This window comes from Ruditapes philippinarum, unplaced genomic scaffold, assembly GCF_026571515.1.
Source record: "Ruditapes philippinarum isolate M1 unplaced genomic scaffold, ASM2657151v2 ctg7809_1_1_1_1, whole genome shotgun sequence".
NCBI lineage: Eukaryota > Metazoa > Mollusca > Bivalvia > Venerida > Veneridae > Ruditapes > Ruditapes philippinarum.
Genome location: NW_026865394.1, coordinates 1,004 through 26,382, shown reverse-complemented (window position 1 = coordinate 26,382; position 25,379 = coordinate 1,004). Strand labels below are relative to the sequence as shown.

At 30.5% G+C, this 25,379-nt stretch overlaps 2 protein-coding genes and 1 long non-coding RNA gene across 4 annotated transcripts; all 3 read left to right on the top strand.

Annotated features, from left to right (window-relative positions):
* The first annotated feature begins 2,253 nt into the window (after positions 1 to 2,253).
* LOC132728807 (SNARE-associated protein Snapin-like) lies at positions 2,254 to 25,105 on the top strand. The gene is made up of 4 exons (XM_060714480.1): positions 2,254 to 2,436; positions 20,222 to 20,268; positions 21,012 to 21,130; positions 22,348 to 25,105. Exons 1-4 carry the CDS (start codon positions 2,294 to 2,296, stop codon positions 22,438 to 22,440), a joined length of 402 nt encoding a protein of 133 aa, XP_060570463.1. The 5' UTR covers positions 2,254 to 2,293; the 3' UTR covers positions 22,441 to 25,105.
* Positions 7,319 to 17,027, top strand: LOC132728808 (uncharacterized). 2 transcript variants are annotated; one of them, XR_009625531.1, is made up of 4 exons: positions 7,319 to 7,431; positions 8,800 to 8,860; positions 15,454 to 15,560; positions 15,872 to 17,027. It is a non-coding gene; the product is annotated as an uncharacterized LOC132728808 (long non-coding RNA). The 2 variants fall into 2 exon arrangements; XR_009625532.1 differs by lacking the exon at positions 7,319 to 7,431 and adding an exon at positions 7,972 to 8,058.
* On the top strand, positions 10,164 to 11,976 carry LOC132728810 (uncharacterized). Its single transcript, XM_060714481.1, has one exon. It carries the CDS (start codon positions 10,164 to 10,166, stop codon positions 11,601 to 11,603), a length of 1,440 nt encoding a protein of 479 aa, XP_060570464.1. The 3' UTR covers positions 11,604 to 11,976.
* Positions 25,106 to 25,379: the final 274 nt, after the last annotated feature.

Here is a 25,379-nt window from a genome sequence, read left to right as displayed (position 1 = left end):
CATGGGATGTGTGCGAATTGTAAACAAAATCACACTTACATGTACATGTATTATAAAAACTATGTGTGAACTGTAAACTTTATCAAGCAGACATAGATTATAAACCAAGTCATTTATCATACGATGCGTATAATTGTAAACAAAATCACACTCACATGGATCGTCAACTATATTGTGTTGAAAATGTGTACTAAATGTTAACTAAGTCACGCAGACATAAAACTATATATTTAGCCATGTATACTAGAATATGTATAAATGCAACTAACACAGACTGTAAACTAACCTTGTGCTGTGATCGTGTTTAAACTGTTGTAAAACCAGTCATGGAATTTAATACTGGTCCAAGGCCAGTGAAAATTAGTTCAGGTCTGTGTAAATTTTAAGAAAATTTGATTAACTAAGTGTATAGTAGAATAAATTCAAAATTAGAATTCAGAACAGTAATTTTGAATCTTAAATTCAATGACTGAAAAACTAAAACAGTGAAACATGAATGTATGGAAATTATAAACTAAATCACACTAACTGTATTTAGTTGGAGTCAACAAAAAAAATGTAAAATTAAAAAGAAATAAGGCTAAATCGCTCCAATCTGGACTGTTACTTAACATGTTGCTAAATAATACTGCTATGATGATGTGTGTACAAATGTATAGTAGACTAGCAGAAAATCAACATGTACTATTATCTACTCTAATTAGAAGTTTGTGTGAACTGTAAATGAATTGGAAATAAGTGATAACTAACATGACTAATATAGAACTTCAATTATGTGTCCAGGAAAAATTCATTAAGTAGATCTACTTCGAGTCATAACCAAAGCTTATTATATTATATTAATTTGTTAAGACAAAGCAACAAACCTAGACTTCATCTGTTCATAGTTTGTATAACAGGGCAGGCATACAATGCAGTAAAATACTGACTTTAGTACAATATAACTTAAAGACATAGTAAACAAAATACTTATCTTTTGTCTGACAAATGAAATGCTTCGGGGCGGCGACCAAGCTGCTGTTCTTATCTCATTGATGAGACGTAGCTGATCAGAGTAAACAGGTGGCATCCATCTGGTGTAAACAGGTAAATGTTGTTTGGACATGTCAACCATGAACCATTTATTCGCCATAAGTATGATCGTTTATGTTTGTTTTGGCATTTGTACAAAACTTGAACTGTTGAACAATGGTAACTTTCAGGACTCGTAAATAGAATGGTATCTACGAAATCTGTAATATGACGAGCAACGTTTTGTGGATAAATTCTGATTTGTAAATGTCATTAGTTCCAAAGGCCGGCACAGCTGTTTGGCTGACTGGATTTCGAGACGTTTCGGCCCCAAGACATATCGGCCCCAAATTACCCTAGATATAGTAGGGCCGAAACGTCTCGCGGAAAAGGGCCGAAACGTCCAGGGGCCGATTTTTCCACTGGGGCCGATTTGGTTTGGGGCCGAAACGTCCTGTTTGCCCTGACTGATGATGTCTCAAACTTTCAAAGCGTGTACCGTTGGTCCAGTTATCCCAAAAAAGTTGCATTTCAACAAAAATATGTCTGTGAAGATTAAATCCATATCGTGGATTACAATCGTTCTGTCTAAATTTCCGAGTCTCAAATGAGGTGAAATTTAATAACGAATGTAGAAATGTTCATTTGATAATAAATTGTATCCTGTTACGATATCCTGCCCGTGTTGCCGTGAAATGAATTGCCATTTTCGTCACGAAATTGAATATGAAACCGGGGACACCGTCCCTAAAATTCGCTTCCAGCAGATTAATAAGATAACTGTTCATAGTAATACGTAATTAGTTACTTTAAATAAAGCTTATGACTTCAAAAATAGATAAATTTTTAGTAAACAGAAAGGCGAGAATCATTCCTCGCCAAAATTATATCTTTGTGATAGATCTAATGTAATCATTGGTTAATTAACATCACATGATTTAAGTCTTGATATCGATTGGCTAAGACGTACTTGGATAAAACCTGACCCGTAATGGCTAAAACCTGACCCGTAATATTCTGTACCGCAATGAGAATAGGGACAGAACAATGACATAAATTATTTTATGTGGGCATAAAATCTATTTTAGTTGGAAAGTAGTGTTGTAAGAAAGTAATTTCCAGCGAATTCGTCTACCGGATATGCTGTGTCCAACATTTGGCCTTAAGTTTGATGAATTTTCGTGGGATAAAAAGAGCGAAAATTAAATGGGCCGAACACGGATTTCGTCTTCTCGGATCCCGGGATGTTCCCACAGGAAACAGAATTTAGACAAGAAAAATCATGATGGCTGACAGTGACGGCCCATTTCCTAATTCATCTGAAAATGCTAACCAATATGATCGAAGAGACGCAATATCAGATGGCATTATAGATCTTCTGAAGCCAACAGTTGAAGAGATTGATGACAGAGTTAAAACTGTGAGGTAAAGTATATTTCAAACGTATTAATTCTTATTTAGTCCGTGATATTGTGATCTGTATCAACAGACGCTTCAGCAAATTAGAAGAACATTTCGATGGCTCAGCGCAATACTGGTCTAAGTGACATTTTTACCAAAAATCACTTTTTTACATATTTTGATAATGTAAGGTCAAATACACATTCTGTGAAAATTTTAGGGTAATTTATGCTTTTTTTGCCTTTTTTATTTACATTTAAAATAAAAGTCTTACTCTATCTCAGGTAGTTCAATTTTGTCAGTGCAATACAGGTCTAACTTGAGTTGGTCTCTTATTGCGATGTCAAATATATCAATTTTCCTCAAAAATGCTTGAGTTAGACCTTAAGTGTTTCATTTCCAGGTACAGAATAATATGCATATCCCATTGAAATGTGTTATAAAGAATGTGAGAATTCATGAAAACACTAGAAATTATTTGCCTCCATCAGTGCTTTGTATTAAATCGCAAAATATTAGCCAATAATTGCATATCATGTACAAGTAACTGTAAACGAAAAATCTTGAAAAAAATTTATAATAATTTAGCGTCACAATTAAACATTTATTTTGTCTTTGAAGTCATTACATCATACTCCTACTGTATTATTAGATAACATAAAGTGCAGTTGAAACTATCATTTTTGTACAATTTAGTAAAAGACAGTGTATGTTTCTCATGCACACATTTAAAATGGAAAATAACACGTGTTACACTAGTGGATTCATAACCTCTGATCCCCCTCTAAAAATTCATTTTTTTTTTTAGTTTGACCTTTGTTTAATCATATGCTGAGATTTCCTAATTCTTAATTTTACACTTTGTTCATATTTATATAATGTGTTCTGCTTAAGATGGTGTAAGGGGGTAGACTGTACATTGTTTCACTGCCAAATCAAACTTAGCCTGTAACACAATGAACAATTTCAGGTTTGAGGGCGTTCTTGGGTTTTTATTTTTAAATTATGTATCTACTTCTGTATCACTCTCTTTAATCAAGTAAAGTTATTTAAGAAATAATATATCCCAAACTGTGATTTTATTGCTCATTAACATCACTGTTTGGAGTTCAGATGTGAGGAATTATACGCCCCGAGTGATATAATGATGCAATAAGCAATAAAATCACCGATTTGGATATATTATTTTGATTCTAACACGACATTAACAAACGAATGCTGCCGTACCTGATATTTAGCTAAATTGCGCCCGATTTGTATCCGTTCTAAATAATATTGTCAGCGCGTCACATTTTTAGTGGTTACGTCACGTGTATAATGATTACTTCATACGTCTAAACAGTGATTCTATAGCATAATAACACACTCTTTCGGTTCTTCTATATTCAATAGGGAAAAATGCGGGTTGTGTTAGAAATATTAATTTTACACTATCAACTCAAACAATACAATAACAACATAGTGTCAACATGTGCAAATCACACTCTTCACAATACTTATATTATTGATACAATATCTTTCTGTCTGATGTGATATGTGCAGAAAAAATCAAAATATGCACACTTATATATTATAATGACCTTTTCAGTTCTTGTATTCTGATAATTTTTTACATCACACAGCTCCATTGAATTTTCGTGAGTGCAATTGTCAAAAACTCTTTGACTTATGTGGCAGAAACAGCTATAAGTTGATAAAATTGTTTCATTTTAGATCTAAAAGCCATTAATTTTACCTTTCAAATTTAATGAAATTAAAAATGTAATGACTATCAACTGCTTTTGGTATATTATCAGTGTCAATGAGAAAATTCAAACATTTATCCATTCTAAAAAATTAGTGCTAATCTAAGGTGTTCACATGGTGCTTCAGGTGTGCGCCTTTTCATATCTGAATGAGTAAGTGGTTGCAAGTGTTTAAAGCACATCTACCCAGGGTTCTACAAATCCTATAGTCCGACGTCCGGGACAACTCTAAAACCACTTGGGACAACTGACAATAAGCAGAAAGTTAGTCCCGGACAAGTCAAATTTTGACAGATGCTAATCTTGGACAACTGTAAAATTATGTTTATTAATACGACCCTTCACAGCATGGTGCGCCGGTAATCTACGTCTGAGGCAATCAATCTCAGCAGTTGCTACCTTGATTAATTTTACATTGCCACAGGGAATAAAAATAGATAAGACACTAAATGTTTGATAAAAATCTTAAAGACAAAGTCCAACATTATTATAGACATGTCAAAAACATTATTAAGTCGCAGACTTGGTCTTTGAAGTTGATATATTGACACAAGCAGACAGTAATTTGTGCCGTGAATTGAAAATTTGGAATTTTTTGTTTTAGGCTTTTTGATAAATTCCTAAGTGGAAAACAATATTAAAATATCCAAAAAGCATCTATTTTGAATGCATTCCAACATACAATAGTCAAAATAGTATAATTTATGAGGAAAACAGAAAAAAATTCATTTGTCACATATTTTCGCGATGCCGATTTTTTTTATATAAATCGTGAGGCAGTTTTAATAAGTTTAAAGCTCTGCAGCAAGTAGAAATATTAAAAATCTTTTGTTACTTATGAATCAAAAGGACTTTTGACAATATTAAGATAAATAATGATGAGATTTGTAAGTATTTGAATAGTCTAATTCACTATCATATTTTATATTTCCCAACCGGGTAATATAAATGACTGTCTTTTTCTTATTTACCATGTCCAATGTGAAATTTGGAAACTGAGAGAGGCTATGGCTAACTACATTTATGTTGGAATAATTTTACTTAAATTTTCAAGATCAAGGATAAAAATTCAGGAAAAAAAATAAAACTGAAACAAAACATATATAGGCCTACACAGGCTATTGAACTTGAACAGTGCTGAAAGGTACCTGGGAAGAGTGCTGAACAATCAAAACTATTTCAGTTGAAACAAAATGTTCTATTTTATACTAAATGAAATACAAAATGTAAGTTAAAAATATTAAAAAATTAATTGTTTTTACTTCTTCTTTGGATATAGTATACATATACTACGCATACTGAACATTTACCGAGACTTGGACACTTGTGGTCAATTTTGGGACAACTCTATTTTGCTAGGTCAGTTGTCCTGGACAACTCTATTCCAAAAAAATTTGTAGAGCCCTGCTACCTTTACAAAAATGATTCTGAATTATATCATGCAGTGATTTTTCTCGCTTAATTGGGAAGAGGCCTTAGCCTCATGATTTTGGGAAAAATTATCGCTAAAATTGCTAATTTGGGAAGAAAAAGGCAGGTTTAAGTTCAGATTTTTGGGAAAACTGCATGATTTTAAAGAAAATTTCAATTGGGAAGAGGCCCTTTTTCGGAGTCTGTTATATAAGTAGGAAAATCACTGTCATGTGCTAACAATACTTTGTTCTATGAATCCCTGATAGTGGGTTGTACTGCCCTACTTTTTTCTCTAAAATATGTTTGACAACCTCTTGTTTTTTGGACAAAATTTAGAGGTAAAATGACTTTGATATATAAAATGAAACACTTTTCTTAAGATATGCACAGTTTTCAGCAAAACATGTCATAAAATTTTGCACATTACACTTTCAAAATATACTCTAAACAGTTGAGATAGTAAATACAAAAGTTGTAATGAAAGCATGGTCTAACAGTGGTTTTCATTTTTGATCATATTTGATATTTATAAATGATTGTATCGTCAGAAAAGAGGACCACATACATTAAATTCATTAAGATTTAGCGCATAACAGTAATATCGGAATCACAGCATTTATTTAGCACCAATGGTGGTAATGGTGTGCATTGAGCAAATAAAATGTGTCTTCTTTGTACAAATGTGAGTTATACAAAATGTACATTCCCTGTTTGATATCATAATATATACCTGGATCGTCAGTCATCATTGTTCATGACTACTGTTCATAACACTATATGAATCAAAACTGTTTGCATTTTGTTTAGAATTCAAATTTATTGCACAGATAATCTGCAAAAGATCTTAAGTAAATCTGAATCTCAAACAAATTGAAAAAGAAGAAAGAAACGTACTTTCATCTAAAGTCAGCTCTCATGATATATTAAAAGAAAAATATTAAAGGATTAAAAGTTCTTCTGCAGACTTGCAAAATATTTTAATCAATGTTTGAATTAATAAAACAATTTTGTTCAAAATTTTAAATTTCATTTATATCAGAATATTTAACATAAAACAGGTCTAACTCAAATATTTGTACCACTTTTACCAAATTGCAAGAGGGAATTTGAGTCTAACTCAAGTTAGTCTTGTATTGCACTCAGAGTTTCAGCGCAATAAAGGTCTAACTCTAAAATACACAATTTGTAACATTTTAATAAAAAAAATTATAAATGGCATTATTTCTTATTATAATTAAGGTTAACATAGCAAAAAAATATTTTCTTATATAAGTATTTTTGAATAAAATCAGTTTTTGTCTCTCCTGAACATTTTCAAAAATAGCAGTTAGACCAGTATTGCGCTGAGCCATCGATTTGCTACACACAAGACATTTTGTAATCATCTTGCACAGGGGGCCCACACAGTGTTTGGATGGTATATACTGCTTGATAGTGACCTTAAAATAAGATTTTAGTCATAACCTTATAATATGTATATAAATATAGACTATATTTATATACATATTATAAGGTAATGCCTAAAATCTTATTTTAAGGTCACTATCAAGTAGTATATACCATCCAAACACTGTGTGGGCCCCCTGTGTCATCTTGTATCAAGAAGGATGTTTTTGTCACACCAAGCAGGTTTGATTTGTTGAGCATACAGTTAAGGGTCAAGTCTGCCGTCAAGTGGGCCATAAAGTTTCCCATCAATCACAAGGTATAACCAACAAAGCATGATAATAAGAGACTAGCCGGAGTCCTACTAAATAAGCGACCACAACGGTATTCGTAAATATATTAGTCGCTATTCTGTACAACGGGTAAACACGGTCATTTTCGACGACGATTTTGTAAAGGATAAAGCATAACACAGGTATGCTTTCTTCTATTTTGATGCAAATTTCATTTCTATTTAATATGAAAACAGATATTTATTATAAAAAAATAAATTTGTTTCATCCATGTGCACCCGAAAAATTTCCCGCCATTTTAAAATTATTAGGGTCCCCATTAATTTTTTGGTTTTCATTTGGGGGTTTTTCGTGACAGAACGTTTTGACCCGGGTTTGAATTTTTAAAAATAGTTTTCCCGGGTTTATTTTTTTTTCCCAAAGGGTTTCCCATTTCCCCTTGACATTTCTTTTTAAAACCTTTTGATTTTTATAAAATTAAATTTAGTTTAATTTAAATCATTTTTTTTATTGTTTATTTGGGAAATTGTTTTTCTAGACAATTTTTTTAAAAATTTTAAACCCTTTTTCCCCTTTCCTTTTTTTTGGGTGTGTATTTTTTTTCCCAAATTTCCCAAGGGGCATCGCAAAAACTGGACACCCCCTTTTAAAAAATGTCACCCCCTTGCAAAATTTAAAAAACGCCCCCGGGAAAAAATTTTATGGGTTAAAATAATCAAATGAAAACAAAGACTTCAGATTTTTCTGCTTGCATAAAAATCATGTCACATGTAACGAATATGTAAACAAAGTGAAAAAAATTGTGACAGGTGTTTAGTCTAATCAATATTAGTCTATTTATCAGTTTTTATAAAATTTAAAATATTTTTTAGATTTGATATTAGCTGTTTATCATTATATTGTGTTTTCAATTGAACTGTTTTATGGTTTGAACTGTTTTATGATCAGAAAAATACATTAATATTATATGCATTTCATTGGCATCAGTCTTAGAATTTGAAGAGCTATATTTAAAATAAAAGAAAGATTACTATATCTCTTATTATGTAAAAACCTGTACCATTGTGTGATTTATTCATGTTTCTCAAGATATTTATAAGTTTATAAGTGAGATACATTATGTACAGTCACACATTATCAATATGCATATGACTTAGTTTTATTTGTCGCCTGACCGAGGTGGGGAGTCATGTGTTTGCTCTTTGTCTGTCTGTCTGTAGAATGACATAACAGTCAATATGGGGCTTCTGTGGCTTGTGCACGCATTCAATTCAAAATCAACATGATTGTTCACTAATATTTGTATGTTTATAAACAATAATTAAAAAGATATCACCATGACAAAAAAGAATAGATCTGCCCATATATATGTGTTGCAAGATATTTAGCCATTTAGCTGAATAACAGTAACTTAAGGCCTACAATAATGGTTGGGATCATGTACATTGTAACATAAGTTAACCATTTTTTGTTATAGAAATGAAGTACCTAATATCCTCTTTTATCACTTTTCTATATTTGTTGTGTTATTTTTTTCAATTTCATTTCAGTTACAAGTTGTTATAGTTGTTGTTGTTTGCCAGTGTGTTTGACTGTGCACTATATTCTTAAGTAAGTATTTTTTTTTATTTCTTGTTTTGAAATTTCAGGTCATGGATTCATTAACTAATGGAGATATATTTGAAAGTGTCACCAAAATTGGTGTAATAAACACTGTTAAGTATTTAAAAAAAACATTTGAATGTCAAGTGACTGAAAATACCATCAGGCATAACATTGAACGTTTAATAAAGAAGCATGCCAACTTAAAAAAATCTAGACACCGTGTGAAAGGTGAAAATAATCTAGAAATATTTTTGAAAAAAATGTATGAAATGCCGTCAGAGAGTAGAAAATGTGATTCAGCTAAACAGAAAGTGAATGAAGTTTTACATCCAAGACTTGACCCTTTTCATGCCACAAGTGATAATCCTAAATTGCTAGCTATGTCTTACAAAACAGTTGCAGTGAAGTATGTAGCTTTACTAAAAAAGCTTATTTCTTTTCATTATTATATATTAAAAGGGTTTTAATTGTGCGTCCATTTTTTTATCACTTCATTTTGCAACACTGTGATGCTTTTTTATATGTAATAAACATTTAAAAATTTTGGAAAGGTAACAAATTTAATAAATACATGTAGTGTTGTCAGATAGATTGATAGATATTAACAGATATTCAGCATTCATTAAGTCAATATTGATTCACAATTTGGGATATCAATAAATTTAATTATACTGCTCTACTTATATTAATACAAATTGTCATCAAAGTCTGACAGTCCTAAATAATAGTATAAAGACTTTAAATAATAATTCACATTAACAAAAGTTAACAATCTGATCAGATATTACTTATATTTACAAGTTAAAGAATTGGGAATTTAATACTAACAGTGACCAAATTTATTTAAAAAGATCATGTTACATTTTATTTAAAAAAAGAAACCTCAATTTTTATTTATTTTTAAAACAAACTTGTAGCCTGATGGAGGAATTGACAGAAGTGAAAGAAGAAAATTTTAAACTGAATGCATCTGTATCACATACAAATGAGTTGAATAATAGTTGAGAAAAAAGTTAAAAAAATTAATTTACAAAAAAAAGATTTGAAAAGGACATGTAGTAGAGAAAATTATTGGCGTGAAAAGTATAGAAAGCTGGAACAATCTGAAAATGACTTAAAATATACAGAAAAAGATGTTACTAGATTCCTTGATGAAATTACTAGGCTTAAGACATTACATGAAGAAAACAATGAAAGAATTAGGCATTGTTCTGAAAATATTGATTTATTAAAACTTCAAAATGAAAATCTTTCCAAAATTCAACAAGGATTATTTTATGATGAACATACAAGAACATATGTACCCGAAATGCATATATGTGTTTATAGCCTATTGAATAGTCATGTCACTACAGAAAATGTAAGTAAAGTTATAGAAAGTGTATTAAAATTAGTGAACATTTTTCCAAATAAACTTCCTAGTCCAAGCACAATTAATAATTGGAACATTGAAAGAGGAATTTTGGTAAAGAAACAATTGTCAAGTGTATGTGAAGAACAAAATACAACTTTACACTCAGACGAAACATCAAAATATGGAAGTAGGTGGGGGGCTTTTGCCACAAGAGATAATAGTGGCAATTATAAATTGTTAGGATTAAGAAATATGGCAACAAAATCAAGTCAAGACACATTAGATACTTTCAAAGAAATCTTAACAGATATTAATATAGCAAGTGAAGATGAAAGTCAAGGTGGCAAGAAAATTTTAACAAATATAAAAAACACAATGAGTGACAGAGCAGCTTCTGAAATGAAATTTAATGAATTATTAGAAAACTACAGAAAAGAGGTTTTACCAGATATATATGAAAATTACAATGAACTAAATGAAGAGTCAAGAGAAGCAATTGATAGGATGAATAACTTTTTTTGTGGACTCCATTCTTTAGTTAATATGGCTGAAACATGTGAAAAAACATTAAATGAAGTAGAAATTTTGCATTTTGATAATAAAATTCCTATCCAAAATCCAACTTTTTTAAAATCTGGTCAGTCTGGAACTACTAGGCTTATTTTAACTGCATGTAAATCTTTTGCTAGAAGAGGAGATGAAAAAAATGGTTGCTATGGAAATTTTAAAACATATATTAACTCATTCTTAAAAGAAAATAATATGCAAAGTGTACCTCTTCAACCATTAAGAGGAAATAGATTTAACATTTTATTCACTAATGCTGGACATGTATACTTTTTACAAAACGAAATGAAAGATTTTTTGTTGAAAACACCTAAGTCAAATGCTCTGCTTTCTTCTGTTTTGTTTGATTTGAAAGAGCCATTCTTTTTGGCTGGATGTAAAGCTCTAGGTTTGATATCAAAAATTATCACTACACCTCTTTGGCATGTTATCGAATCGAAAGAAATTACAATGTCTCAAATGAATAAAAGATATCTGACTTTGAAAACATTTTTGCAAGACTGCAGTTTAAATTTAGATGATTTTATTAAAGGAAATATAACACTTTTTGAAGATGTCAATGTGAAAAAAGACAAAGTGTATGAAAGTTTAGTTAAAGAAAGTGAGATAGATGGGCATGTTGAAACTATTCTTTTAGTTATCTTACCTGCATTATTAAAATTAATCACAAAACAGTATAAGGATCATTTACCAGGTGGAATTCATGAGAACTTAAATGAAAGAGAAGTAAGCAGTGTTGATAAACATAATAAATTTCCAGAAAGAGTTTTTTCATATTTAGACCACATCGATGCCTTGGTGCGAAAGGGTTGTAACTCAATATTTTGAAATTATTCAGGAGAGACAAAAAACTTATTTATTCTTTTACGTTCTAATAAATACTTCTTTAATTTTGGTTTTTGGCTTTCATTCATTTACTGATATATAATTGATTGGAAAGGTTATTTTATTTTGTCAGCATAAAGAGATAATTGATAAAGTTTCAGTTACAACCCTTTCGCACCAAAAAAATAAAAAAATTCAAAAAATGATTTGGTGCGAAAGGGTTGTAACTAAATTTTTGCTTTAAATTCTGATAAATGTAATAGGTCAAATGAACAGATCCAAGCTTAGTTGTGTTTAGTATGAACTAATTTAACATATGGCCTGGATATTTCAGTGAAAAACCTTCAAATTTTATGTTTTTAAAATAAAATTTCAGTCAAATGATTTTTTTTAAAGAAATTCACTTTATATATAATATTTTTTTCCATGTGACAAACAGTTCAGATTGTCAAACCCATCATAAGTACCAAATATGTTTGTTTTTGCAAGAATCAAAGTTCAAAATGTAAGACAAAACCATCTAAGATGTTAATATTAGCCTTTAGAAAATGAGAACACTCTCATTTTATTTTACATCTATTCTATACATAGGTTTTTCTTAATTTGAAAACTTAGATAATTTCCAGGATATGCTTTTGTGTACAAATTATATTATTTATGCATTATCCAGGATCTTCTTTACTATTAAGCCAAAAGTATGAGAAAGATGATAATAGATGTTCTAAGCTTCTAAGCTCATGCTATTCTTACAACTCTCTACAGTCCCAAATTTCATTGTTTATTATGATATAAATCAGTCAGTAATTAAATGAGAAAAAAATAAGGCCTGCAAATAATAACAATTACAATATGCAATCCCCCCCACCCCAATAAAATTCACAGGTGTGCACACAAACGCACATACAGCTGAGGAAGAGATTAACATCTTAAAGAATGATTTTAAATAGCAGATAGAATATATCTGATAATTTACTTTTATCTAAAAGAAAACAAAGGATCAATAACATATTTTACTTAATATTCGAACACGACCCGCATTTTTCCCTATTGAGCATAGAAGATCGAAAGTGTGAGTTATTATGCAATAAAATCACTGTTTGACATTCTATATTAAGACAAATGACGTAATCATTATACACGCAAAGTAACCACTAAAAATGTGACGCGCTGAAAATGAGTACGGAAACAAATCAGGCGCAATTTAGCTATATATAAGGTACAGCATTAAAATTTTATATGTTGATGTAGTGTTAGAATCAAAATAATATATCCAAATTGGTAATTTTATCACTTAATAAAATCACTGTTTGTTGATTGAATGTGCATCATTATATCACTCGGGCTACTCCCTCTTAATTCCACACATCCGACCTCCAAACAGTAATTTTATTGAGCGATAAAATCACAGTTTGGGATATATTATCTTAATTATCTACACATAAACACCTTTTATTTAAGAAATAATATATCCCAAACTGTGATTTTATTGCTCAATAACATCACTGTTTGGAGTTCGGATGCGGGGAATTATATATAATGATCAGCATCCGAATGACAAGCAATAAAATCACCGATTTGGATTTATTATTTCGATTCTAACACGACATCAACAAATAGATGCTGCCGTACATGGTAATTAGCTAAATTGCGCCTGATTTGTTTCCGTACTTATTGTCAGCGCGTCACATCTTTAGTGGTTACGTCAGGTGTATAATGATTACGTCACATGTCTACATATAGAACGTCAAACAGTGATTTTATTGCATAATAACACACACTTTCGGTTTTTCTATGTTCAATAGGGAAAAATGTGGGTCGTGTTAGAATATATTGTAATACTTTTGTCTATACATATGTATATGTATCTAAACTTACTGTTTACAATATGTTGTCAAAGAAAAATTTGTTCACATATCTAGTCAGACATTGTCTTGTAACGTAAATAAATTGTAGTACAATATTAATTTATACAATTTGTCTTTGACAAAACATGAAAATATTCCAATAGTAATACATGTAAGTTATAAAAGTAATTCATGTAAGTTTAAAACCAAATAAAGAATTGAGTAATAATTGTATAATTTCTTTAAGTTATTTTAATATTTAGTAATTAAAAAAGCATCGAAACACGAGGCTGTCGGATTTGTATGAGAGTTTAAATCAGATTGGCCATTGTTTTGATGTTCTTTCTCTTTTGTATCTCTAAGGCAAAAAAAAAAAAAACAACACATTCCCAGTCATCCAATAAAAAAGTACCAAATGTATAAGCATCTGAATATGACTTTTGTACTGTTATCTCCTTCCCTGCTGTCACAATATGTAAAAACCAGAAAAAATGAACCAGTTAACAAGCAAGCTCCAGACTGACATTGAGTTAAAGCAATGTGCATGTATTGGTATGCAATTTAACTCTGACTTGTTTTAAAAAGTCTATCATAATATATTGTATGACAATAATTATTTATAATAAATTTATTTTGAGTTACGGTAATTTCATTTTCGTAAAACCAAAATAAGTCCATTACTTTTACTTGCTATTTTGCAAACAATGCAACATTATACCAATGACAATTTTTATGTTGAAAAAAAATCACTATAACAGTACTGTTAGTCAAATAAAGCAATGTACTATGATATTGTTTCTTTAACAAGCATTTGAATTGATTTATGTTTGAAATATGTGTAAGTTATTCAAATTCTTGTATTATGTCTGAATGAAAGCTTACCAATTTATAATAATCAGAAGCTGAGACTGTTTTATAAACTTGTCAGTTAGTTCGAAAGAAATAATCCACTAAATATTTCACAGAATATGATATAAGATATTGAGATACAACTGTTTTGCACTAAGATTTATTCAAAATATTATCAAAATGTTGGTGCGAAACGGTTGTAACTTAAGTTACAACCATTTCGCACCAACAAAATATGTCTGTTTGAGTTACAACCTTTGGACATATATACTTTTTTGGTAGTTTAATTTTAGCTTTCAAGTTCAATATTTTTACAACATGTGTGTATATTGCTCCTACATTGAAAAATACTATAAAACCATTTTCGGTGAAATTATGAGTTACAACCCTTTCGCACCAAGGCATCGACATATTATCTTACAAACCAAACATAAAAACTTTAGCACTTGAGTCACATATAACTTTTTCTCTAAATAAAACAAATGAATGGTTGAAAGGTCAAGATAACATAAATGATATTATAAAACAGTGTAGAAGAGAGGTCAATTTGGAAAGGCAAAGGTTTAAGGAGAGGGAAATGATACTGGAGAAAAGGAGGATTGAAAAACAGAGAGAAGAATTTAGGAAAAAAGATGAACTAGAAAGAAAAAGGGTAGAAAAACTTGAAAAAAATCACAAATGATATGATGTTTTATGGCCTATGGCAAAGTGAAGAAAGAGTTGAAGCAGAATTAAGAAAAATAGAGACTAGAAAAGGCAAAGAAGAAGCTCTGAAGGTCCAATTACGGTTCAGAAAAGATGTTTTCAATCAGTTGGCTGATTCAAATGTTTTTAATTTTAGTAAGGTTGTAGAAGGAAGAAGACATCTGTTAACTGTTACAGAATTAAAAAATAATGTTTTGAGCTTAATTAACAAAGCAAATGAAGTCCCTGCCCTAACAAATGCTCATTTTTTAGTTGGGAAAAACATTAAGCATAGGTTTTTAATTGAGATTCATGGTGAAAAGGAGGAAAAGTGGTTCAAAGGATATGTGATATCACAGGTAGCAATATATTATAAAACATCTATGTTCTGTTTTATTAAAAAAAAATTATACAAAATGTTAAATTACATAATTATGATCCTTTCTTAAACTTTCTAAACATTTGTGTATTTGCAGGTTCCTGGTTTTGATGAGTGGTTTAATGTAAAGTATGTAGAGGAAAATGATATATATACATGTAAGCTGGCAGAGGAGTTTAATACAGGAGATGTAGAAGTAATTGAGTAAGTAATCCAATTCTGAAAGGATTGTTTTATTCACAACAGGAAAATTGTAGCTGTTAAATCAGTAGTTAGCATGTCTTTTGACTGTAAATTATTAAATCATCAGTAAATATATGCTTAATATCTTCAAATATGACTGCTTTAATGATAGTAACAATAAATGTGCAAGTGTTTCACAATGTTAACATTTCTTCTCAGATATTGAAAAAAAAATTAAAGTTATTTTTTACATATTTATAATTTTGTAGAAATTTGATTAGTTGAGAAGTGTATATCCTCATAAGGTGAAACCAATTTTTATATTGTTTCAGGAGTCAGATGGCTTGCTGCAATTGTCTGTTAACTGAAAGTAGTTTTACAAGTGAACAATAAAAGAGATCAGAGAACTGTAAGAAGTAATGTTTGTTTTGAGTTACAATGTGTTAGCATTTTGTAACATATACATTGTATATGTTACGAAAAAGTAATGAACTACAACAATCAAAAAACGATATAACTGAGGAGTTACCTGCCCTTCTGAAATACATATAAATTCTGACAATGAACTCCATAACCAATATTAACCTTTGACCTATAAGTTCAATTAACCACACAATGGTTTGTTATCTTCTTTGTTGCAATTTGGTCACCTAGGATATACATACTTGTAAAAGCCCTTTGCAAAGACATTTAATTAATTTAATGACTACTACATGTGTATTATTGTTTGTAAGTTAACAATAACAGAATTATGTTTTTACATGTTTGACCTTTGACCTTATCAAATATCCCATTACTTTTGTAATTAATGCTTGTGGTTTTACACATTCCTTTGCCCTGCAATGTAAGATTTGCTTTGCAAAACACTACACTAAGTGATTTTAAGTAAGTGTAAAATGTTTCATGAAAATAACTCATATACCATGGCTTTTGACCTTTGACCTTCAATATGAAATGACATTATAATTGTCATTCAACCTTTCAGCCATCACATTTTCTTGTAAGACAACATAAAAGTACAAGGTAATATGATATTTATCAATGTAATCTTATAACTGGAACATGTAAAAAAACAAAGTTTACATTTTGAAAAATCATAAAACCATCTACAATGTATTGTTTATATTCATCCCAAAGTGGTCATAATGCCTCTGTTTTTAAACTGAAAAATCCGGACATCCAAAAAAATGAATATATTAAACTCTGTAAGTATAGCTGTAGTGGAAAATAATGTAAAAAGTTTAAATTTCAGTTAAATTATAACTGTATGAAACTTAGGCAAAAAATGGCAGAAAAATATGAAAATCTGAAAATTTCAAGGGGAGATAAATCTTGATTTTTTCGATCAAATTTGAAAACTGACCATATCATTAAGTTTGTATTGAAATTATCTTTCCAATGATATATAACACTTATTACTCCAATTTATTTCAAATTTTGGCTTGTGGTACCTAACTAAATACTGCTAAGGACCACTAAGGAGACACAAAGGACTGCCAAGGAGGTACAAAATACCTTAAAATACCTCATAGGGCATTCTTATAACAATTACATATTTTGGTATGTTAAGTGAGAAAAAAACTAATATGGAAATTAGGTGCTACCTATGGCGCGGAAACCTCTTATGATTTAATATTTAAGCATAACATGTTTAGTGTATATGTTAACCAGATCTAATTCGTTAATAAGTAGATGCAGGTATTTTGTATCGTAATCAGAAACAAATAAATTGGTGGTGTTCAACCTATCATTGGAAGAGGGACCACTGGGCATGCGTCGGCGTTTGGAAAATCCCGTCCGCCATTTCTGTTAATCTCTAATCACATCTATTGTTTTTACGTTATTTTTAATGTGCTTATTTATCAAAAAGGATTTAAAAGTAACTTTTTACATTTATCATCGTTACTATAGTTCTTATGAATGAAATGAATGTTAATTTTCTGATTTTGTACATCATTCTTTCACCGGAAGTGTTATTAAGCATGCGTCTGCTAGCAATAGTCTGAATTATGTAGACGCTCATTAAAAGCGCTGTGATATCTATATTTAGCTCAAAAGGATTTCAAAATGGCGGCGCCCAGTTAACTAAGGATTTTTTTCACAGCTCATTAGGTATAGGATAGATCTATATATTTTTTTGAAATTTTCATTTACTTTTAATTTGATTTTTTATTTCAATTGATACATGTCATATATGTTATGTAAAAGCGCTACAGCCCTCACGGGGCCTTTGGCGGCAATGGCCCCGCTCGGACTTTCCGCGTATTATTTTAAACCCCAACATCTGATATGAGACTATCACCTTATTGATGCAAATTAACCCTCTTTCTGCATTGTTATGCTCCTACAATGTGGGAGCATATAGCGTCCGTCCATCCCGAAATCTTGTGAACGCATGCTCTCATTAAGTTACAGGGCTGCTAAGGACTGCTGAGAGGCACAAATGACTGCTAAGTAGGAACAAAGGACCTTAAAATACCATACTGTCCCGTTCTAGCCAAATCTGAGTCATGTTGGTCTAGCCTATCAGTCTATGCCAAAGTCAATTTTTTTTTCAGACCACAAGAACCGAGACCCTTAGGTTTATTTTCGGCCCGCATGATATTTTTCCGGCCCAGACATTTCAAGCATTATTTTATAATAACTCTGTTGAATGTAAAAATGATTGTCTTTCTTTAAATTAGTGTGACCATCAATATATAGAAACATAAGATGCTGACCAATTGAAATAACTTAAGCAGGGTTCTCACTAGGATTTTTTAAAGTAGGAGTCCTTGGACTCCCAAGCACAGAAAAGTAGGAGCACAGAGCATGTTGAATATGTTATGCCATCTTTGCTGCACTTATGCAGTTGACAAATATGATGTATACATGTATTAGCAGAGTAAGCTAGGGGTTGGAGAGTCGGAGTTTGAACAGAGAAAAAGCTTATTCAGGAAAATGGTAGTATGTCCCAAATGGAAAACACTGTACCATAAAATTGATTGAAAAGATTTGAAATATAATTTGAAAAACCCTACATCATCAGACCATTATGCTGTTTCCTTCCAGATTCACTCCACACACCCCCCTCCCATAAGAAAGTATTCCTTGTATGTGACAAACACATACTGGTAAATAGCTCCATCTCAACTAATGTGAACAATATCTTGAGTAATTTAAATTCTTAAACTACATTTAAGTGTTATTACACACATTTTAACAAAACAAAGTTTCCTTTTAGTAACAATTTTTTTAATTATAAAAAGCGGCATGGCGAAAATATGTGAGTGACAATTGAAAATTTGTCCGTTTCCTGCAGAAACATTCACAATTCTACTTGTTGTTGATTTTGATTATATTAGATTAAATATTTTTTGATTATTTTAAGATTGTTACTCATCAGCTATTTCAACAGGCATCATAAAACAAAATTTTCAAATATATATGTAATTTACGGCAAAATTTACCGTTGTTGATGAAACTTTTTTCCTTTTTTTTTGCCAATAATATTTTTTTTTCATTGCCTATAAAATTTGACCAATGTAACAGTCAAATATAATAAACAATCATAATAAAGGCATTTTACATGAGTGAGGCAGATGTTAAAATTAATGCTTGCACAGGTTATCATTAATCTGCTATTTTGTTTACCTGTCAGTCAGAAAGATCGATTGCTAAATTTAGTTAACCACATATGCACAACATTAATTTAAAAAGCCAGCATTTTTTATATTCAATGACAAAAAGTTTCAGACAGGATATAAAGGGCGTTTGAGTAACTAAGGGACACAACTAAAGCTGGAATGTAATATAAATCCGTGTTGGTATATAAGAAAAACATCATTTATGCCCCTCACTTTGAAAATGATATGAAATTTTCAGTTTTCGATCAAAAACCCCCTAAACGGTATAACAAATTCAACTCAAATTTGGCATGTGGATATATCATAGGAATGTGCAGATCAAGTTCAAATTTGGTCATGGTCCGATAATTTTTGCAGAGTTATGCCCCTTTCTCTTTGAAAATTAAGTATGAAATTTTCAGTTTCTGTTCATTATCTCCCCAACAGTTGTACATTATTCAACTTAAATTTAAGAAACAAAGAAATGCGCAGGTCAAGTGCAAATTTGGTCATGGTTCACTGATTTTTGGCAGAGTCATGCCCCTTTCCTTTTGAAAATAATATGATATTTTCAATTTCCATTTATTATCTCCCCAACAGTTGTAGTCATATTCAAATCAAATTTATTATATAGATATGTCAAAGAAATGCGCAGGTCAAGTGTGAATTCAGTCATGGTTCAATGATTTTTGGCAGAGTTTATGCCCCTTTCACTTTGAAAGCCAAATACAGCTAAATATTATAACATCTGAAATTTTGGCTGTGGTGGCGTGGCAACACACTTATAGTTTTAGTCATTTTCAATATTAAAATAATCAAACAGACTGTGAAATTTCCCACACAAATTTTTGGTTCTGACCTAGTAACATCATAGTGTACATGAATCTCAAACAAAATTGCAGGACTCAAAGAAAAGCAAATTCATGTAAATACAAGATAATATTTACAATGGACATTTTTGTCATTTTCTATTGAAGCCCATATGTAAAAGATGGAATAGATATTATCATATACATTGCAGAATTTTAAGTGAATTGTCAGTTAACTAAAGTGAGGTTATTTTCTTTTCACTTTTAGAGAAAGTCAAGTTGAACTACGCCAGCAAATTGACAGCTTAGCTGGAGGTAAGAGTAATGTTTGAGTCTAAGTTTTCATTATTTAAATATTTTATATGTAACCAATCTCAGTTAACGTGAAAGCTGTCATAGCTTTTGTAAAGCAGATAAAATGCTATCTGACTGACTTAAGACTTACATGTGATTCATAATATACTGTAACCCAACGAATATTCGCGACCAATGAATATTCGCTTTATTCGCGGATGGCCACGAAGGGCGAATATTTGTTTGCGTGTATAAGTCCACACGATTTCGCGAATAAATTGGAGAGAAATTTTTATTTTAGACGTTGTTCATGCAAAGCTACTTGACCGGATATATTCAAATTTTACGGGCACCTGTTAGGAAGTAATGAATTGTTATGAATATTGCCATAAAGCAATGAAAACACAAACTAAGTAAACTACTACTATTTTTTAAATATCGAAAGAACTCTATGTCAATATAGCAATCAAAATATAGCCTTCTTATATTTGTTATATCTTCTGTGTTGTGCAAAACTAGATATGTTCCAACTTGGTTATATACCTGCTGAATTAATGTTTATGGTTTATGTATATTTTATACTATCAGATCTAGTGCTAGTATCTCTAGATGTAAATTTTCTGCTAAAGTTTTTTTTATCTAGAGGTGTATAGCTTTAAAAGATGTGACATTAAAGAATTATATGGTTTTCAGATTTGCAGGTGTATTAAATAAGCTTCAAAGCAATTGTGACATTAATGAATTATTATATGGTTGCTTTTCAGATTTGCTGATAATATCCAGTAGCCAGACTATATCGGTGGACTTGGAATCATATGTAAAAAAGTTGAACAATTCAAGAAGGCGTGTTATGTTAGTCAATAATATTTTACAAAATGTTCAGGTAAGAGTGACTTAAAATCTTCTAGCACATTTTAACTTTTGATACTGCCTAGGTGCTGTCATGCATTTTAGCCTTACTTAATGAAAGATAATAGTTACTCAACCAGGTGCGGGTGTGACAAGGGATTTAGCTTTTTGCATATATTTATTTAAAAAATATATTAAAGACTCTTAATGCTTTAAAATTGTTACTTATTTTATTTCCGAAATTTTTTCAATTTTTGGTATATTGTCACACTTGTAAAAATCATCTTTATTTGCCCAAAACATGGACTGTCTTTGCCACTATAGCTCTGTCTTTGGTATCTTGTCACAGTTGTAAAATGAATCTTTATTTGCTATAAACATGGACTGTCTTTGCCACTATAGCTCTGTTGGCAGTCAGTACAATTTTAGTGAATAAGTATTTTATATGGAAATCAAAATACTGCTTTGTTTACATTTCGATACCTCTATAACGCATAACTACAAGAATATTGATTTTCTTGGGTATGTGCCTTAAATGTAATGCATTAATGTATGAAGAAATAAGTAATGGTTGTATTGCATTGAAACAATCAGCATCATGTGATTAATATTATGCTTTATACATTTGCAACTATATATATATAAAGGAATTTACCAATGATGGAATTTTAATTGGTTCTGAGTGTTAAGAAATTGATTAAAGTTTGCGGCCTTAAGGGTTAGAAAATCATGTCAGCTGAACATAGGCAAGTGCAAAAATGGTTTGCTGCCTGGGTCCAAAAAAGCATAATCAGATTGCTGAACAAGTGCAAAAATAATCAAATGTGACATGTTAGTTGACATCCTCAAAACAGGCTAGCTGGAATTTAGTAAAAGTGGGCTTTATAGTAAGGATGGCTTGATTTTGAGAGATCAAGCACTTGCAAATTGATTCTACTGGAATTTGTACCTATGAAGGGAAGCAACTCTGTCTTATCTTTAGAGGGCTCTGGAGTTTTAACAAAAGACAATATCAAAGTTATTGTAAAATCTATTTCATCTATTATATACATTGATACTCGTTAGAGTTTGGCTGAAAGTGAAAATTGGCCGCAATAAATATTGACCCCCTAGCTGAAGCCCTCGGGCCTTTACTTATTTAGCTGCCTGATTTATACATTTCTGCCCTACTCTCTGTATATAAACCTCTTATAAGATAAATCTCATAATTTGATGTCTATCAAAAACATTTTTATCCTTTGTTTTTTGTAGGAGAGATTGACCAAATTATATAACAATGTTTCACGTGAGACTGCTCGACGGAAAGTATTACTAGATCCACCAGGGGCAGGCAGACTAAAATAAGCCATTGAATGCCATTCTTCCATGCTTATAATATGTGATATTCATTCCATGAAACTGTTTATCAATGTGCAAATTATTTATTCACCTGCAAGAAGGACCAGCCTTTTGTGTTGAATCATGTTCTAGGGAATGATAATTAATTTTATAATCTGAAGATAACGATACTCAGATGTGATTTTAGGGGATAATATGATTGTATGATTAAGGTGATGATATTGGTAGTGTTGATAAAGAAATCACAAATAATATTTTAGGGGTATAATGCAATTAAATGTATTATGTGATAATAAGATGGTATGTTTAGGGTTATAATTGAATTGTGTACTTTAGGGGATAAATAGGGGATAATTTTCTTTATTGTTGATAAAAGAAATCACAAATTATCATTAAAGGGGGGGGGGGTAAAGATATTGTATGTTTAAGGAGATTGTATATTCCAGGTGATAATTATGGTGATAATTATGGTATTGTAAAGAAATTACAAATCATGATTTTAGAGGATAATGACAGTGTATGCTCTAGTGATAATAAAATCATGATAAGTGATAATAATATTTTTGTAATTTCAGGCCACATTGAGATGGCATATTTAGATAATAAGATTATTTTTTTTAATTATTACCATATAATAATAATTACATTCAATCATTTTTGGTTATATTTGTAATTGTGGGCTAAGCATCAGTTTTATGACACATATTAAAAAAATGCTATTTTATAAATAACTTGTGGTGAATCAATGTTATTTTATAAATAATTTGTGGCGAATAAATGTTATTATATAATTAACTTGTGTTAATTCAATGTTATTTTATAAATAACTTGTGGTGAATCATTATATTAATTTCTATAAATAATTTGTGGAGAATCATTATGTTTTTGTATAAATAACATGTGGCAATCATTATGTTAATCTATAAATAACTTGTGGCAAATCAAATTCATCATGTTACTCTATAAATAACTTGTGGCGAATCATCATGTTATTCTATGAATAACTTGTGGCGAATCATCATGTTATTCTATAAATAACTTGTGGGGGGGTCGTTATGTTTTTGTATAAATAACTTGTGGTGAATCATTATATTATTCTATAAATATCTTGTGGCGATTCATCATGTTATTCTATAAAAAAACTTGTGGCAAATCCTTTTTTTATTCTATAAATAACTTGTGGCGAATCATCATGTTAATCTATAAATCAGTCTTTTTGAAACAATGTTATTTTTAAAATCATTTGTGGTGAATCAGTGTGGTGTTTTATAAATATTCTTTCTAATAATCACTTGTGGTAAATAAAAAATAACCAGCAATTGTGTATAAAGATTTTTGTGCCAATAACCCACCACACATTCTTACATATTGTTAAGATAATTTGAGTAAATGTTTAAGATTTATTGAAAGCGAAAAAATAAATATTGTATTACTGTGAAATTAAAAAGTTAAATCCTTAATACTTAATTGATTGTGTGTATTTCTGTGTATGTTGAATTAAGGTTCACTGTAATACCTTACTAGTTTTGTGTATTACTGTGAAATTAAAAAGTTATACCTTAAAGGGACTCCACTGAGGTTTCAAAGCCTTAAAACATAACATTAGAATTTCTTACATAAATGAGCTGGGGGCATTTTAAACAGAAATATATGCAAAGATTTAGAAATATGCTTTGAAATAAATTGAAAATCACATTTTTATGCTTTTCTTAGCCCAAGTTGAGTGAAAAGTGTTTAAACACTTTTCATTTTGGTCATTTTTTTACATCTTGAATAATTATTCAGGAAAAGGAAGTGTGTGAATGATCTAAAATTTTGCACAAAGATTAGTGGTCTAATCCTTCATCAAATGGTACATTTCTCTGGAACAAATATTTTCAGTCCCATCATGTCAAAACACCTCAGTGGAGTCCCTTTAATACTTAATTTGGTGTATTATTGTGTATATATATGGAATATTATGTTGTAGTAGCTTTCTGAGGCTTTGTATTTTTCTACGAGCAGCGGTGGAAAATTGATATCTCGCGAGACCCAAGATCGAGCGAGATATCAATTTTCCAACGTTGCGAGTAGAAAAATACAAACACTCAGAAAGCTACTACAACATGATTTTCCTTTTATTATATACCTTTTCGTTTTATTCAGAAAATGAAATATAGTTGTCAAGAAATAAATTCATGACTGAGGGATAAATACGTAATTCTTGCAAACCGGCCACGCCTTTAATAATTTTGGTTCCCGTTTTCAAATGTAACGTTATGCAAAGCTAAGATCTGAACCAACGTCAAAAATAGTCCGGCATTTCCATATATGGTACGTAATTGTCACTAACATAATACGGAAATTTCTATCCGTTGAAGTGTATTTGCGCTTCAATATTTGCGTGTATTTTAGGGAGAAAATTTATAGGTATATAATAATAAAAGTTACAACTTAATACGTTCTTCGGGGTATAACTGTGTAACTTACTTTAATGTTCGTGCCGAGAAAAACAGATTTTTTAATTATCACCATTGTAGAAGATTTTTTTCTAGTTAGAGTACAAATACAAGCAATGAACAATATAACTATGTGCAATATAAATGAAAAAATAAATAAATAAGCAAGCATTTTGTAGTTTAAAAAAATATATATTGTATTGACCTTAATCCTGAGCTGAGTCTTCACATAAGCTACCAAGTTTTATTGAAATATCTTATTCCTAACCAGAAGCAGTTTTATGTTTTTAGTAGCACCGACCTTGACCCTAGATTCCAAAGAGAGGTCTTCACATAACTTGCTATATATAGAATTTATAAATATACCAAGTTTTTTAAGTTAAGTCAATCTGAACTTAAGTTATTGACCATTGACAACCGCCCGACTTACACTAATCAGATAACCAAGATTTTTGCGTTGCCTTAAAGTGCAGAGTAGTTGCAACATATAGGGATCACTTCTCCATC

Excerpts from the sequence above, each read along its gene's own strand:
- LOC132728807 (XM_060714480.1), top strand. The coding sequence starts at position 2,294 with ATGATGGCTGACAGTGACGGCCCATTTCCTAATTCATCTGAAAATGCT. Across the intron at positions 2,437-20,221 it reads GACAGAGTTAAAACTGTGAG|AGAAAGTCAAGTTGAACTAC; the intron begins GTAAAGTATATT and ends TTTCACTTTTAG. Across the intron at positions 20,269-21,011 it reads AATTGACAGCTTAGCTGGAG|ATTTGCTGATAATATCCAGT; the intron begins GTAAGAGTAATG and ends GTTGCTTTTCAG.
- LOC132728810 (XM_060714481.1), top strand. The coding sequence starts at position 10,164 with ATGCATATATGTGTTTATAGCCTATTGAATAGTCATGTCACTACAGAA.